Source organism: Halichoerus grypus, chromosome 9, assembly GCF_964656455.1.
Source record: "Halichoerus grypus chromosome 9, mHalGry1.hap1.1, whole genome shotgun sequence".
Classification (NCBI taxonomy): Eukaryota; Metazoa; Chordata; class Mammalia; order Carnivora; family Phocidae; genus Halichoerus; species Halichoerus grypus.
Genome location: NC_135720.1, coordinates 100,215,538 through 100,232,940, shown reverse-complemented (window position 1 = coordinate 100,232,940; position 17,403 = coordinate 100,215,538). Strand labels below are relative to the sequence as shown.

The 17,403-nt window shown below is 35.5% G+C and overlaps 1 protein-coding gene across 3 annotated transcripts in view; it reads right to left on the bottom strand.

Annotated features, from left to right (window-relative positions):
• The window catches only part of MMUT (methylmalonyl-CoA mutase), a 30,805-nt gene extending 13,579 nt beyond the window's left edge, over positions 1–17,226 (bottom strand). The window contains exons 1-7 of one of the 3 annotated variants that reach the window (XM_036094413.2): positions 17,114–17,226; positions 13,242–13,666; positions 11,609–11,976; positions 7,831–7,988; positions 4,602–4,773; positions 3,142–3,390; positions 436–547 (exon numbers count right to left, since the gene is read on the bottom strand). In XM_036094413.2, the coding sequence (XP_035950306.1) occupies positions 436–547; positions 3,142–3,390; positions 4,602–4,773; positions 7,831–7,988; positions 11,609–11,976; positions 13,242–13,626 (1,444 nt within the window). In that variant the 5' untranslated portion in view covers positions 13,627–13,666; positions 17,114–17,226. Of the gene's footprint in view, positions 1–435; positions 548–3,141; positions 3,391–4,601; positions 4,774–7,830; positions 7,989–11,608; positions 11,977–13,241; positions 13,667–15,641; positions 15,769–17,109 lie in introns of those variants that run through there. The other 2 variants (XM_036094425.2, XM_036094418.2) reach the window with 2 other exon arrangements.
• Positions 17,227–17,403: the final 177 nt, after the last annotated feature.

Genomic DNA, 17,403 nt, shown 5'->3' with positions numbered 1-17,403 from the left:
ATCGAGCCCCGCGTCGGGCTCCCTGCTCAGCGGGAAGCCTGCCTCTCCCACTCCCCCTGCTTGTGTTCCCTCTCTCTCGCTGTGTCTCTCTCTGTCAAATAAATAAATAAAATCTTAAAAAAAAAAAAAAAATTTAAAATGCTGGAGATACCCACCTATACATGTATATATACACAATGGGCATACCTCCACACATACTCTACATATGCTTACCTGTGTGCATCCATGCATGCAAAAATGCAAACAGGGAGACGGATAGAGAGACAGAGAGATAGAGAGAGAGATAGATAAGTAGATAGAGATGAGAAACATTTTATCCAAGTTTCATTTTTCCATTATTTTTGTTTTATTAACTACATATGTTATCTTCAAACAGAAATTAATATTTCTTTTTAAGTATGGATTTCACACATAAACATTTTCATTTTATCTTACCAGAATCTATTCTTGCTTGCCTTCGGGCAGCACATTCTTCAATTCGAAGTTTAGGTATTCCTTCCGCTACAGCTTTGGCCATTCCACCCATCTCTTCAATTTCATCAATGAGCTAATAATAAAAAGAGATTAATAAAACTGGAAAAGAATATAAAGATTTTTTTATAAACTATACAAATTAGTGACATCACATAATTACTAATATTAATAAAGTCGTAACTATTTTAGTTGTAAGTTTAATGTTTCATAAGAAAAGAATTAAGTTGACTTCAAGAGCATTAATTAGAAATTCTACAGAGTTAGGGGTGCCTGGCTGGCTCAGTCAAGGGAAGCATGCAACTCTTGATCTTGGGTTGGTGAGTTTGAGCCCCACGTTGGGTGCAGAGGTTACTTAAATGAATAAATAAAACTAAAAAAAAAGAAAGAAAGAAAAAGAAATTCTACGGAGTTAACAATACACTATTGTGTATTTGAAACTTGCTAAGACAGTAGATCTTAAAAGTTCTTATCACAAGAAAAACAATTTTATAACAGTGAGGTATAGATATTAAGTAAACTTATTCTGTTAATCACTTCACAATTCATACATATATCAAAGCATCATGTTGTATATCTTAACCTAACACAACAATATATGTCAATTATATCTCAATTTAAAAAAGAAATTATGTACTTAAAGTTACTTGAAAACAGAAAAACTAAGATGTAGATTCTGGAAAACACAGAACGTCTCACTCAAGTCTTGGAAAAAAACTAAAAATAACATCAATTCTCTCATCTTTATTTTTAGTTACATAAGTAAAGTATTCATGGTCACATAAATAAATATTCTTTAAAAATATATTTCAAAATGCAATTTTATTTTTGATTTGAGCAGCAGAGTAATGATATAACTCCAGCTTTATTGATACTAGAAAACATCTAAGCCTTTAATCACAGCCTCATATATTCATGAGATGGTGGGAAAAGGAATGGTGGAAGAGTATATGACTTAGCAGAAAGGAACAAAGTTAAACTTGTTTTTTCCTGAAGAATTCAAGAAATAAGAATTCATGTTGGATTCAAAAGAAGCCAAAGGTAAGATAGGAAGCTAAAAAGATGGGGGACTACTTTAGAATTTGCAACTACCCCTCTCCCATTCTGTCAAGAGAACCAAAGTTTACTGCCTGCAGAAAATGGACCAAAGTCTACTTTGGCAGAAAAGCAATGGGCTATCAAACATCAAGCACAGAAAGAGACAAGGGCAAGATGTCTTGCTGAAATAAAAACCTGCATTCTGAATAATACCACTAAAGACAAAAGGCACACAGAGAAAACAGACAATACAGGATGTAGAAGAAAACTTCAAAAAATGTAATTAATATCCTCAGGAAAAAAATAGATTCTGTTTTAATTAAACAAGTAGTATAATATACAAGGGAGAAAATCAGAAAACAAAACTCAGCTTTTGGAAATTAAAAATATGATATATGAATTTTAAAGTAAGTAGAAATTTAAAGTTGATGACTCTCCAAGAAAACAAAACAGAATCTCATGGATGAGTTATAGAACAGATAAGAACATCAGAGTATCTTTTAAGGAGGTCCTTATCCAATAACTAGGAGTTCTAGAAAGAGGAACCACAAAAAATGGCAGGAAGGAAATTATCAAAAAAATAATACAAGACAATTTCCCAGGGCTATGAGAACATGAAAAATGGGGGAGATAAAAAATGCCCACCGAAGGTCCAGTACAATGCAGGAAAAAATACACACACCAAAGTCCAGCAACTCAAAAATAAAGAGATCCTAAAACTGTTAGAAAGTTCCTGAGAGTGAAAATAGCATCAAATTTCTAAACAGAAATAGTGGAAGCTAGAATAAAAAGTTAGGATAAAAAGTAGATCAACGCTTACACACTTCCAAATGAAAGTAATTTCAAACACAGTCAGACTATCCATCAAATACCAGAGTAGAACGAAGACATTTTCAAACATCCGAAGCTTCATATAAGTCATCTCCCATTTACCACTTTTAGAGGAGGTTCCTATGAGGTATGCTTCAAAATAACAAGGGATAAATCAACAGAGGTAGACACAGGATTCAAGATACAGATTCAACATAGCAGAGGTAAAAAGAATTCCCAGGATAATGGCAAAGGGCAGTCAAAGGGCCACAATGGTCAGCACATCTAAAGAGAAACCAGTCGATATCAAATGAGAGCACTGGAGGACTTCAGAAGGATATATATACTATTCAGATATAATTGTATTGGTAGTATTATGAGACAAGAAAAAGCAGAGGTAAGAATCAGCTAAAATACTAAACTACATACTACAAAGCAATAGATAATGCCTAAAATTGATGGAATTAGACCTTGTATATATGTGTAATTCTAAAATATGGAGATAAAAACAAACAAAAAAAGATGTATTGATTCAAGGAAGCAGGAAAAAAGCAAGCAGAAGACAACTGTTTTTTTATGTTATAGCGTTTTAATACTCATAGTCTTTTTAATTCTTTGAACAAAATATTTATTACAAATACAAATATATTTTTAAATTATGTTTCCATTTGTATACTCTTAAAGTTGAATCTAAAATTTTTTCTCTCATTTTATAAATCTTGATATAAATCTATAAATGATTTGATTTATAAATCAAAATACCTATAAATCTTTATAAATCTGTAAATCTTAAAACCAAAGTTTCAAAGAAGAGAAACTGACCTTCAAGGCAGCATCATAAACATCATTTGTGAGAGATTCCATCATATAGGAACCTCCCCAAGGATCAGCCACTTTGGGAATCCCAGATTCTTCTTGAATAATGATTTGTGTATTCCTCGCAATTCGAGCACTTTTCACAGTTGGCAAACCCAAGGCTTCATCAAAAGAATTTGTGTGCAAAGACTGAGTCCCTCCAAACACTGCTGCCATTGCTTCTACTGTAGTACGAATAATGTTATTGTAAGGATCCTAAAACATTTAGTGAAAAGGAAAAAGTCAAAACAAGGCAACAGTTGATAAAAGATGCTATGATTAAGCAGTGGCTTCTGCATACTTATTTTGCCAATGTCTACATTAGGCTTTAGAATATCCAATAAATTTAGACAAATTAGTAAACAAGCCAGATTTAACAGGCACTCAACAAACGATTTATTAATAAATGATCAAAGAAACAGATGAACAATGTACTATGAGATAAAAAATCTGCGACTCATTCTGTTTCTGATTGTGATTTGGGTAAATCATTGGACCTTTCTGAACTTTAGCTTCATTAGCTGTAAAAAGAGGTTAAGACAAAAATGATTATTAAAGTTTCTTCCAACCCTGAAACTGTACTTCTCCATTTATAAGTACCTGAAGTCATATTTAATATGGCTATATTAGTTTTTATTCACTTCTAAGTGTATAAAAGCAATGTAACTTTAAAGTTATAAATTGGGGTGCCTGGGTGGCTCAGTCGTTAAGCGCCTGCTTTTGGCTCAGGTCATGATCCCAGGGTCCTGGAATCAAGCCCCGCATCGGGCTCCCTGCTCCGCGGGAAGCCTGCTTCTCCTTCTCCCACTCCCCCTGCTGTGTTCCCTCTCTTGCTGTCTCTCTCTCTGTCAAATAAATAAAATCTTTAAAATAAATAAATAAATAAATAAAAGTTATAAATTATTTTTAATGTATCAAAATAATTTAGTATGTAAATAAAATGCATGGAAAAAGATTACCACACAACTTTCTAATAGAATGAAATTAAATTACTCAAATGATAATAGTCTTTAAATGGGTCTGTTTGCATGCATAAACACATAACTAAAATAAATAATATATATGCACAAAATTTTAATCAGGCAATTTTATATTAAGAATTTTAACTCAAAATTATTTAAGACCAATATTAACTAAATTATGGTTTTTACTTCTTCCTCATCATCAGTTTTTTTTTACTTTTAAAAAGGTAAAACGGCATTAGAGGTAAGCTGATTTATATGATTTTATATTGTTAACCACTAGAGGGAGCCAGTTTTATTTATTATAATGTGTTAAAAAACATAAATGTGCATTATGCATCAGAATAATTATAATTTTCAAATATTAACAGATGGGTTCTTAAATCTACTTCCTGACTGTGCTATGTTGCTTGTAAGACAATATATGACTTTACTAAACCTCTATACTTTAAAATATATATATACCTGCTCAGTAAGTGACCATCCTGATGTCTGACAATGCGCTCTCAGAAGAAGAGATTTCGAGTTTTTAGGCTGAAACATTTTCTCTATTAAGTGAGCCCAGAGTCTTCTCCCAGCTCTCATTTTTGCTATTTCCATATAAAAGTTCATCCCAATTCCCCAGAAGAAAGACAACCTAAAATAGTAATGTTAAGTTCATTATTTGATGAAGCTTAACAATATAAAATGGAAAATAAAACTAATTATATCACACACTAAAGAAAATAGTGTCCAGATTTTAATTTCAAACAATTTAATTTGAATTAAAATCAAAGCATATACAAGCTGGTGCAACCACTCTGGAAAACAGTATAGGAGGTTCCTCAAAAAGCTGAAGATAGAGCTACCATATGATCCAGCAATTGCACTACTGGGTATTTACCCCAAAGATACAAACGTAGGGATCCGAAGGGGTACGTGCACCCCGATGTTTATAGCAGCAATGTCCACAATAGCCAAACTGTGGAAAGAGCCAAGATGCCCATCGACAGATGAATGGATAAAGAAGATGTGGTATATATATACAATGGAATATTATGCAGCCATCAAAAGGAATGAGATCTTGCCATTTGCAATGACGTGGATGGAACTGGAGGGTGTTATGCTGAGCGAAATAAGTCAATCAGAGAAAGACATGTATCATATGACCTCACTGATATGAGGAATTCTTAATCTCAGGAAACAAACTGAGGGTTGCTGGAGTGGGGGGTGGGGTGGGAGGGATGGGATGGCTGGGTGATAGACACTGGGGGGGGGTATGTGCTATGGTGAGCGCTGTGAATTGTGCCAGATTGTTGAATCACAGATCTGTACCTCTGAAACAAATAATACATTATATGTTAAGAAAAAAAAAAAAAAGAAGAAGATAGCAGGAGGGGAAGAATGAAGTGGGGATATCGGAGGGGGAGACGAACCATGACAGACAATGGACTCTGAAAAACAAACTGAGGGTTCTAGAGGGGAGGGGGGTGGGAGAATGGGTTAGCCTGGTGATGGGTATTAAAGAGGGCACGTTCTGCATGGAGCACTGGGTGTTATGCACAAACAATGAATCATGGAACACTACATTTAAAACTAATGATGTAATATGTGGTGATTAACATAACAATAAAAAAGTTTAATTAAAAAAAAATCAAAGCATATATACTTAAGTCACTTTAAACCTAACAGATAAAAGTACAGTTTTAGGCACACAGAAGAAAGAGCTGTGATTATTTGCTTCAGGTAGGAATTATTCACTTTAAAATTGGTTTTTTGGTTTTTAGAAAAGAAGTTCCTCTTGTGCCCTCAAATAAAGAATGAATCACTATCCAAAAATAAAATACTTCAAGAATACCTGGTATGTAAGTCAGGGGTCACCTGTGAAAGGACTAAAACCACCAACTTGTTTTCTTTGGATATCAAGAAAGTTTTCCTGTTTTTTGTTTTGTTTTGTTTTTAAAGAATAATTATATATTTGGTCTAGGCATTTATCTCTCCAATTGCCCCCAAACCCACTACTCCTTTTTATTTTATATTCTGCAGCTGAGTTATACATTTAGTTTACTTGCCTATGCCTAAAGGCACAAAGACTGTGTTTCTTTATATAAGACAAGGTGAGCCTTAAGTAAAGAAACTAAAAACTAGTAAAAATTCTTGATATACCCTGGGAAGTTCTTAACACTGCTGTTCTCAAATACTGTCTCAGGATACCTTTTCATTCTTAAAAATTACTAAAGACCCCAACAAATCTTTATTTGGATAATATCTATCAATATTTTACATATTAATTCATTTAGAAACAACAACAAACATGTTAACATAATTAACACTTTTATGAAAAATAATTATACTTTGCTAAAATAAAAAATTGTAATAAAACAGTCACTGTTTTACATTTTTGCAAATCTAATGTGTGGCTTCAGGGAAGACAGGTGGAATCAATATCTGCTTCTACATTCAATCTGTTGCAACATCACATATCATGTAACTTCTGGAAAACAACACTGTATACTTTTGAAAGAATGGAGGTGAAAAAGGCAGATAAAGTCTTAATACAATCATGAAAACAATTTAACCTGAAAGACCCCAGGAAGGGTAGTGACCCTGAAGAATCCTTGGACCACACTTTGAGAAAGGCTGTCATAATATGTATAAAGGTATAAAGGAGCATTCACCAGTCTATAAACAATCTGAGGACAGAAGTCATGTCTTTCACAAGTTTTTTTTTTTCCCAGCACATAAGCTGGTACTCAGCCCAGAGCAAAACTTAGCAATTATTGTTTAGCTGATCAATTTTTGATCACCAAATTTAAGCACTTCATAAACTTCAAAGCTTTTCCACATTTTTTTAAGATTTATTTATTTATTTGAGAGAGAAAGAGAGCACAAGCAAGAGGGGGAGAGGGAAAGGGAGAGAGAATCTCAAGCTGACTCCACACTGAGCACAGAGCCTGACACAGGGTTCAATCTCAGGACCCCGAGATCATGACCTGAGCCAAAACCAAGAGTTAGATGCTCAACCAACCGCGCCACCCAGGCACCCCAAGCTTTTCTGTATTTTTCATACAACTTTATTAACAAGCTATTTTGAAACAAAAATGTTTTAAATAGGGCGCCTGGGTGGCTCAGCCGGTTAAGCGACTGCCTTCGGCTCAGGTCATGATCCTGGAGTCCCGGGATCGAGTCCCACATCGGGCTCCCTGCTCGGCGGGGAGTCTGCTTCTCCCTCTGACCCTCCTCCCTCTCGTGCTCTGTCTCTCATTCTCTCTCTCGCAAATAAATAAATAAAATCTTTAAAAAAAAAAAAAAAATGTTTTAAATAGCACTGTGCATTCCAAAACATTTATATTATGTAAGTGCAACAGAAAAAAAATGAAATAAATGACTTTTTTAAATGGAAAATTAAAAGAATAAAAGCTAATACGCCTGAAATATGATGTTGACATTTTAATTGTCAAAATATGTCAGGTAATTGTATTTTCTGAATAGCTGGAAAAAAGATTCTTCTAATTACCAAAAAGTAGTCAAATTTAATTCTGATTTTTAATTATACACAGTATTGGCTTATTTTCTCATTATTACTCCAATAAAACATAAGAGGATCTAGGTATGACATTTATATATACAGATTTATTTTATCAGTAGATCTACTGTAAATTGGTCCTGAAAATTTTCCTAGTATTGAGACAATGTCTGAGGTCAATTTACTCACCTTGGTGCAAATTCATCAATTGTCAGACCAGCTTGGAGTCCAGTTCTACAGTATTCCAACCCATCTGCTATAGTATAGGCCAGTTCCAGAATGGCATCAGCCCCTGCTTCCTGCATATGGTATCCACTAATTGAAATTGAATTAAATTTTGGCATGTGCTACATAAAATAATAAAAAAATGTAACAGTGAATAAAAATTTTAAAAGGTTCTATTAAACCCATTTTCTAAAAGACTATTATTTTTAAATGATATTCAACTCAGATATACTAAGTAGTCTTTAGTATTAACTGAAAATATTTAATGCTTACTTTGTTACACTTAATTCACTCCTCAATTTAAGTGGTGATTCAATGAACCATCGTAAAAACTGCACCTGTTTTATTTTTCTAGTGAAAAAGAATCTGCACTAACCATTCTTTAGAGTCAAAGTTTAAACTCTGAAATTAGTTAGTTGAGGTTAGGAATGCAACCTTTAGTCTGAGAACTGAATAAGCCATCTTTAATTCTAAACCAATGACTATGACCTCATGAGGTCCTAAGATCTCATAACTTTGGGCTAATCTGCTAAAAATATATAAATTTAAGTTTTATTAGTTATCAATTTCCTTATTTGAGTAAAGTCAAGTATATGGTGGGGGGGAAGGGGAGAGAAAATGATTCAATCCTTAGTACTATATATTGAAACAAAACAGGATAAAATACATGGCTTAAAAATCAAAGATTTCAATATGATTTACTGTGACATTTTTAAAATTTATTTTTATTTAAATTCAATTAACATATAATGTATTATTGGTTTCAGAGGTAGAGGTCAGTGATTCATCAGTCTTATATAATACCCAGTGCTCATTACATCACGTGCCCTCCTTAATGTCCATCCTCCAGTTATCCCATCCTCCTAACCCTTTCCCCTCCAGCAACCCTATTTGTTTCCTATGCTTAAGAATCTCTTATGGTTTGTCTCCCTCTCTGATTTCATCATTTTATTTTTTCCTCTCTTCCCCTATGATCCTCTGTTTTGTTTCTTAAATTCCACATATCAGTGAGATCATATAATTGTCTTTCTCTGACTGACTTATTTCGCTTAGCATGACATTTAATGCTAAGCATATCCCAGACAGGTTTTTTCCTGCCAAAATCACTAAGAGAATGGCATTTCAGGGGGCACCTGGCTGACTCAGTGGATGGAGCATGTGACTCTCGATCTTGGGGTTGTGAGTTTGAGCCCCACATTGGGTGCAGGGATTACTTAAAAAACTAAAATAAAAAGATTAGAAAAAAGATGATATTTCCACCATTCTCCTAAAACTTTTTATTAGGTTGGGTAAATATCACACATATTCTGCCCAAGCCCCCAAATTATTATCCTTCCCAAGAGGTGCCAAACATAAAATAATAAAAACTAAATCATTGATATTCAATATGGTAATTAAGAACATGGGCTCTAGAGTCAGAATGCTCGAAGTCTAGCTGTGTCACTTAACTAGCCATATAACTTTAGGCAAGTTTCTCACCCTTGTTATTCCCTGGCTTTCTAAAGTATAAAACAGAGGTAGTAATTATGCCTTCCTCATGGAGTTGTAGGATTAAATGAAATGATTCACCTAAAACACTTAGCATTATGCCAGTATGCAGTAAGCATTCAAAAAGTGTTACTTGTTGCTAACATATGCTATAGATCTGTAATTTACATTTTTGAATATTTTATTTATAATTAACCAAAAGCACTTGAAAAATGTTCCATCGCAAAAAAATAAGGGGATTGAATTACATGGAAGTGAGAGACTACTTGAGTATATGGAGAGTTTATAAATAAAAAGCAATAAAACAAACAGGTGCTTCTCTACAAAGAGTAGTTTAGTAGAATTTCTTTAAAAATAATAGAAATACTGGAATATTGGAATATTATTCAGCCTTAAAAAAGAGGTTAATTCTGATACATGCTACAACATGGCTGAACCTTGAGGACACTATGCTAAGTGAAATAAGTCAGTCACAAAAAGACAAATATTGTATGATTCCACTCAGATGATGTAGCTAGAGTAGTCAAATTCAGAGATAGGAAGTGGAAAGAGTTTCCAGGAGCTGGAGGGAAAGGAGGATGGGGAGTTATTATTTAACAGATACAGAGTTTCAGTTCTGCAAGATGCAAAGAGTTCTGGAGATGGATGGTGGTGATAGTTGCACAACAGGGGAATGTACTTAATGCCACTGACCTGTACACTTCAAAACAGTGAAGATAGGAGATTTTATGTCATGTGTATTTTGCTACAATTAAAATTATTTTAAAAAATATAGAAGTTGACAATTTACAAAGTACTTCAGTATAACTTTATTAGATCAGTATATGAAACCAGCATTCTTATCAGTTATATGAAGGATTATATAAAGCAATTTTGAGCTTAAAGATGACATTAGGAGCTTTCAAAAGGTGAAATGCCCAAGTACGTAACAGCACAAACTGAACAAACTGCTACTAGCTACTCAATTCTCCACTCTCCTCCTGTAATACCTGAACCATAAATGCAGAGTGCATAGTACAAGGACTATACTTCCAATCTTCTCTCACTACTATGGGTGTCCACTGAGATACAAATGAGATTAGGGCTTCTTCCTTCTGGAAGTTTACCTTATATCAGAGGAGCTGGGTCCATTCCCCCTCCAACAAACACATCCAAGCCCATCCACTTCCTCAACCATAAGCCGGCATACTAACAATAGAGGACAAGCAAGATTAAAGAAGCCTGGAACCCTAATGACTGTGCAGCTACCATACAACCAAGCTCCTGACAGCCTACCATCCAACTTTTTTAGATGAAAGAGAATCGACTCCTACTTACTTTAAGCTACTGCTATCTGTGTATGTGCGTTTGTCACACGCTGCTAAATGTAATCCTGTGCATATGTTCTTGAAATTGAAAAGGGGGATAAAAATATACAATTCTATACAATACAGTTCACACAGGCAAATAGGATCTATGAAAAGAAATAAATTTGCCAAGTGTAAAGGCTGAGTATCAATGAGGAGAGTAAGCAATGCTTGCAAGAGTTCTGAGACAACAGCAATTATAAGAGTAAGAGATTAAAAAAAAAGGTTTCATGGTGGAGGAGAGATTGGGCCTTTGCCATGAAATAATATAGTCTAACTTTAAGGTAGGTTAAGAGAAGCAGAGAATTGCCAGCAAGAAGCAAAATGTGAGTGATGCGGGAAAATACATATTAATTACTCAGAGGAAGATGAAGCTTTACGTTTCCCTGTGGAGGGATTACGACTAACATAGGAACACTATAAGAACCTTCTTTTCCCACCACTCTGATGGGGAAGATGAACCTAATTCAGGGGTGAAATATGAGGGACCTCATTGTAGATGCAGATACAAGTGATATCTTATTAAGCTGATAATTTGATCCCCAGCTGACACCAGTGTATACTTCAAAACTGAATATGAATTCTGGAAAGTAATAAAAAAAGTAAAAATTATGAGCCCTCCTTGATTCTAACAATTATCAGAAGATAAAAATTTTAATAAAGAAAAATACAGTAAATGTCTAATGCCCAGAATCCTATAGGTAACAGAGTATAAAATGAGTACATTAAAAGCAAAAAAATACAAACTAACAACACACATACAACACATACAAATAAAACCCATACTCTGACTTTATATTAAAACTATTATTCAGACTCACTTATCAAATTCAAATTAGGTTATAACACTTTATAAAAATTCCTACATCCAAAGAAGTAAAGCAAAACCCATAAGAAGCAGAAAATACCTGTGCTGTATATTGGAAGATGTCAGCAATAATTCTCATGGATGGTTCTGGAGGAAAAATATAAGTATTTCTGACCATAAACTCCTTTAGTATATCATTCTGGATTGTACCAGTAAGTTTCTCTTTAGGTACGCCTTGTTCTTCTCCAGTTACTATAAAAGTTGCAAGAACTGGAATAACTGCTCCATTCATGGTCATGGAAACTGACATTTTTTCTAAAGGAATTCCATCAAAAAGAATTTTGGTATCTTCCACGGTGTCAATAGCAACTCCAGCCATTCCAACATCACCACGAACTCGAGGGTTGTCTGAATCATATCCACGATGTGTTGCCAGATCAAAAGCAACTGATAATCCCTGCTGACCAGCTAAATACATAAAGAAAAACAATGTAGGTTTAAGGAGTCTGGCATCAAAGTAAACTAATTTAAATTAACACTACTAAAGGTGTTGATTCGTCTCATCATTGTATACTTTTAAAACAGACATTTTTATGCTCATACATGTCAAAACAAATTAAAATACTTCATTTTCCTAAGTTGTTTACTATGTGGTAAAATGCACAAAATGAGTTGCAGAACAGAAAGAATAAAACATCTCACTTATCTCATGTCTGAGGATTTTTTTTTATCTTAGCAATTTTTTTTAATAACTGAAAGTTTGTACTTCTTAATCCCCTTTACCTATTTTGCCCTTATCTAAATAATTTAAAGTAGAAATACTTTTTAAGATTCATGAAAAGATCTGGCTGTTTACAAATAGTTAACATCATTTGTATCTGTATGCTTACTTATTTTTGTTTTTGTATTTAATATGGTCATAACAAGATGTCTTGGCTATTCAAATGTTCTGGGAAACAGAATTAGGAACACCATGAAAAAAACTAAAATAGTCTAGACTAAATATAAGGTCAATACTCCATGTGCAATATACATTTATAAGTCCTCAAAATTAGCATTCAAACAATATGATTTTAATACAGGTAGAAGAAATAATAGTTAATATAATTTTCAGAGGCATGAATGCCAGACTGCACTAAATATATTTGTACATTATCAATTGTTTATTACTTTATTTGGGCATCTTTTAAACCACTTTCCCCTTCAATTCCTATCTTGACAATGTTAATTAAAAGCTTCTCAAAGAAAAAGCCAAGGTCTGTTTTTATCATACAACTTCACCTAATTCCTTTTACATAATGTGCATTTTTTTTTTTAAGATTTATTTATTTATTTGGGGGGCACAGAGGGAGAGGGAGAGAGTCTTTTTTAAGTAGACTCTACGCTGAGCACTGAGCACAGAGCCCAACACAGGGCTTGATCTCAAGACCCTGAGTTCACGAACTGAGACAAAACCAAGAGTCAGATGCTCAATTGACTGTGCCATCCAGATGCCTCCATAACCTGCATGTTAATTGTTGTTGGCATTCAAGAATTTAGCACCTTAATCTGGCTCACCCATCCTTTTGACCATGGAAGTTGAAAAACATTCATCTTTCAGAGTACAGTCTTGACTACAAAATTATAAAGTGACTATCATCTTTACAGAGATTAACTAGTCTCCCTTCAAAAGAAGCCAAGAACAGGAAATGTATGTTTGATTATAAATATTATGTGTTGCATTAAAATCTCACCCTTAATATTATCTTTATAGAACCTATTGCTTTCTTCCACAGTACTAAAACCAGCATACTGGCGGATAGTCCAGGGCCTAAACGTGTACATGGTGGGATATGGTCCACGTGTGAATGGCTTCACTCCTGGAAGTTCTTCAGGGAAGTCCTTGGTATCCCTGCTAGAATATAAAGGCTTTATGGAGATCCCTTCTGGAGTGTGCCATATTAAGTCTTCTGGGTTTTTGCCTTTCAACTGCTTTTTAGCCAGGGCAGCCCATTCTGGATGAAGGGGTTGTCGCTGATGCAGAAGTCGCTGCCATGTAAGCCTGGATCCTGGTGATTCTTTGAGCTGCTTCAGGTGGTGTGGTGAAAGCAAAAGAAGCCGAGTCTTAGCCCTCAACATGATGGACCATGAAAAACACTCAAAAGGAACAAGAACTGGCCTAGAAAAAGAAGAGAGTACACATGTATTTACAAAAGGCAAAATGGGAACTATTGGTGAGAAGGGAATAAAGGTGGCATTTTAGTATCTCTTCTCCTTTTCTGGTTCCTATATTTGGTATTTTATAACTTTGGCCCCTCTTCTCCACAACCACTATCATTGTTCTAGTCTTTTTCCTCAATACTTTCTTAGCTGGGTTTACCACCAGTCTTAGACCCTCTAATCCATTCTACATACTGACACCAATGCAAATATGATCATGTCATACTTCACTTAAGATTTTTCAAAGGCTCTGAATTATGTAAAGGATAAAATACAACCTCCTAATTTTTTCATTGAAAATATTTTTATACCTACTTTATGACATGCATTGTGTTGGGTGCTGGAGAAAAAAGTGGTGAGCGAGACAAAAAGGCATTCAAGGCCTCTATGACTTGATCTCTGCATACCTCTCAGACTCATCACTGCTTTTGTCCTCTACACATTTTGTTCTAGAAATACTGGATAACCTACAGCTCCCTGCATATATCAAAGTTCTGTGACTTGCTCTTGCTCTTTCATCTACTTAGAATGTTCCTCTTTGGCTAATGTGGCTAAGGCATCATCTCCAATACACAGGACTTTCTATGTGCCAGGCACTGCTGTAAGGACTACACAGAGTAGCATTTTAATCCTCACAACACCACCAAGACAGGTATTAATATTATCCCCATTTTACAGATGAGGAAACTAAGGCACAGAAGAGCCAGCATTTAAACCGCAGGCAGCACTAGGTTTGAGAGTCCTTGCATTTAAATAATATATTCACAGCCTCTCCCTGAACTCACAAGCTGGGCTAAATGAGCTCTTTAGTAATCCATACCACAGCACTTTCTCTGTTTACACATCTGTCATCCCCCACACTACAATATATTAGAACACTGTTTTTTATGTTTATATAAAATATATTTAAGATGTATTTTATATTTATACAAATACATGTGTATAAAATTTTATATAAATATATATACATATGCATATATATACTTCTCTGCTAGTTTATAAACTGATTCTACATTAGAGGTGTATATTCCTGATAACTAGCACAGTGTTACACTAAGTGACTAAGTCTGATTTCATTACTTTACAGATGTAGAAATTAAGATCCAGAGAAATAAAGGAATAAATAAGGTTAAACAAAATTCCACTCTTCATCTGAATTACTAAATACATGTCAGTGTCATACAGCCTCAACATACAGAACCTAGGATTTTAAAAGATTTTAAGATGTAAATTTTATCAATATATTCATCATGCCATATAATGTATAAAGCAACAAGTAAAGTGAGCTTAAAATTGTATTTCCCATACCATCTCCTACCTATCAATTTAATGAAGCTTAAAGGAAAATAAGAATACCCAACATTTGTTAGGGGATTGTGAAACAAAAGACATAAACCCCTGGGGGGAATATTAACTGCCTTTACTACTTTGGAAAGCAAATTGGCAGTACGTACAAAAAGTGTCAGAACGGATTATGCCATTCCACTGAGGAACAACACTCCTGGGAAAGTTACTACATAAAAATACATGTTTCCTACAGTTTTACTTGTAATAAAGAAAATTTAGAAACATCTTCAATGTCTAACAATGTAGGACTAAGTGAATAGTACATACAAGTGATAGAATTTCATGTAGCTATTAAAATATATTTAGAGGGGGCGCCTGGGTGGCTCAGTTGGTTAAGCGTCTGCCTTCGGCTCAGGTCATGATCCCAGGGTTCTGGGATTGAGCCCCACATCGGGCTCCCTGCTCATCAGGAAGCCTGCTTCTCCCTCTCCCTCTGCCTGCAGCTCCCCCTGCTTGTGCTCTCTCTCTCTCTTTGTCCAATAAATAAAATCTTAAAAAATATATATATATATACACATATATATACATATATAGGAAATACACAAAACTAATCTTTAATGTTAGAAGTCAGAAGAGTGGTTACTTATGGTGGCTAGGACAGAAAGGGAGCGAGAGGAGCTTTGGGGTGATGGTCTTGATCCAAATGCTAATTATAAAGAGGTACTCAGTTTGTGGAAATTCGTCAAACTGTACAATTGTGATATGTGCATTTATCTGTAAATATATTATACACAAGTCAAATTTAAAATATGTTATGCTTAGTTTCTTTAAAAAGGAAATAGGCTCAAAAAAGTATTCAGTGAAAGAGTCAGGATAAAACATTGTAAATGCATATGTTCAACTGGGTAAAAAGTACATAGAACAAACTCTAAACAGAAATACAACAAAACAATTCCCATTATTCTTTTAAAGCTACTATGATTTTTATCCTATCATATCCATGGGATCCTTGTCATCCATCTTCTTGCAAGCATAAACTACATGTACTAGCTTAAAAAGTAGGTGAGAAAAATAATTTATGACTGAACCATTACAGTAGTAAAGATATAAAAGGTAACTTGAAAACTGCCTGAGTCTAGATTTGTAGACAGGACATATTACACTCATTTACATAAAATACTGGTTCCCCAAACCTGGACAAACAATAGGAAAGAGCCCTCTATTAGGTGACTTCCAGAAAATCACATGCCAAATTGGTAAAGGCTGAAAACAGACAGCATTTTTAGATAAGAACACAACTACTGCTGATGGCAACAGCACTTCAATTTTCTCAGAAGATCCATGAAGATGCTTCAAGCATCCAAGGAAGCAAAATGTAAAACAAATATGTTACTGACGATTAGCATGTGTTAAAGAATAATGATGAAGCCCATCCCCACAGCCCCCCAAAATATGGGTAAAATACCCACAGTTCTGAATCAAATAACTTTTCAAATAATGTGGTTTCACATTAATACTGCAGGAAAGGCTAGCCACCTCCAATGTTCAGCCAATTTGGGTTGGAGATGACGACATCTTGCTCTCTTTCAAGATCAAACAGAACAAGTTAGTAATTTACAGTTTTATATCAATTTAGACCTGTCTTTCCTATTTCATCTCTCACCCTTACCGCCACCTGTACACAGAAAGTCACCTTCAGTCCTGCCACCTCTTACAAAAAAACCTCACAGTAACAAGAGCCGCAGCCTAGAGGGGAGGCAGCTGTGGAGCCAGAGCACCCCCGCGTCATCTTGCAAGCGCCCTCTGCCTAGCGGAACCTCGGGGTGCTGGGGTGGCCAGGGAAGATGGCGACATGGCCTCCGAGGCGAACAAGCACCTTCTTTCCAGCAGTACCTCCTAATTCCCACACACCACGCTGAAAGTGAGAGGTCGGTGGAGAATCTAAACCCAAGGAGAAGGTAGAGGAGAGCAGGGTGCCGTCATAGTGGGAAGGTAAATAAGGAAGGTGGGAAGAGAAAAAGGACAGGCTCAGAGGACAGGGGTAAGTGGGGAGAGAGGAGCCAGAAGAATGGAGGGAGATGAAAGGCTGACGTATCTCGAGGTGCACAGTCTTACTCACTGGCCGGCCTGTCTCTGACCTCGGCTGTGGGAGAGGGCGGCTGGACTTCGGAGCTCCGCCAGAGGTCCACACAGCCGAAGCCCTCACTGACCTTGCGCAAAAGCCAGCTGGAGAAGTCAGGGGGCGTAGGCCGACACCGCCCTCCCTGCAGCCAATCTCATCGCGCTCCCGTGGGCGCGCTTTTGATGACGTTAGGACTGTACCAAGATGCCCGCCTCTTCCACCCGCATTTCCGGCTTCTACCCGCCCACTTCCGGGCCTCCTCTGTTTTTCAAAGGTTTGGGCGCGAA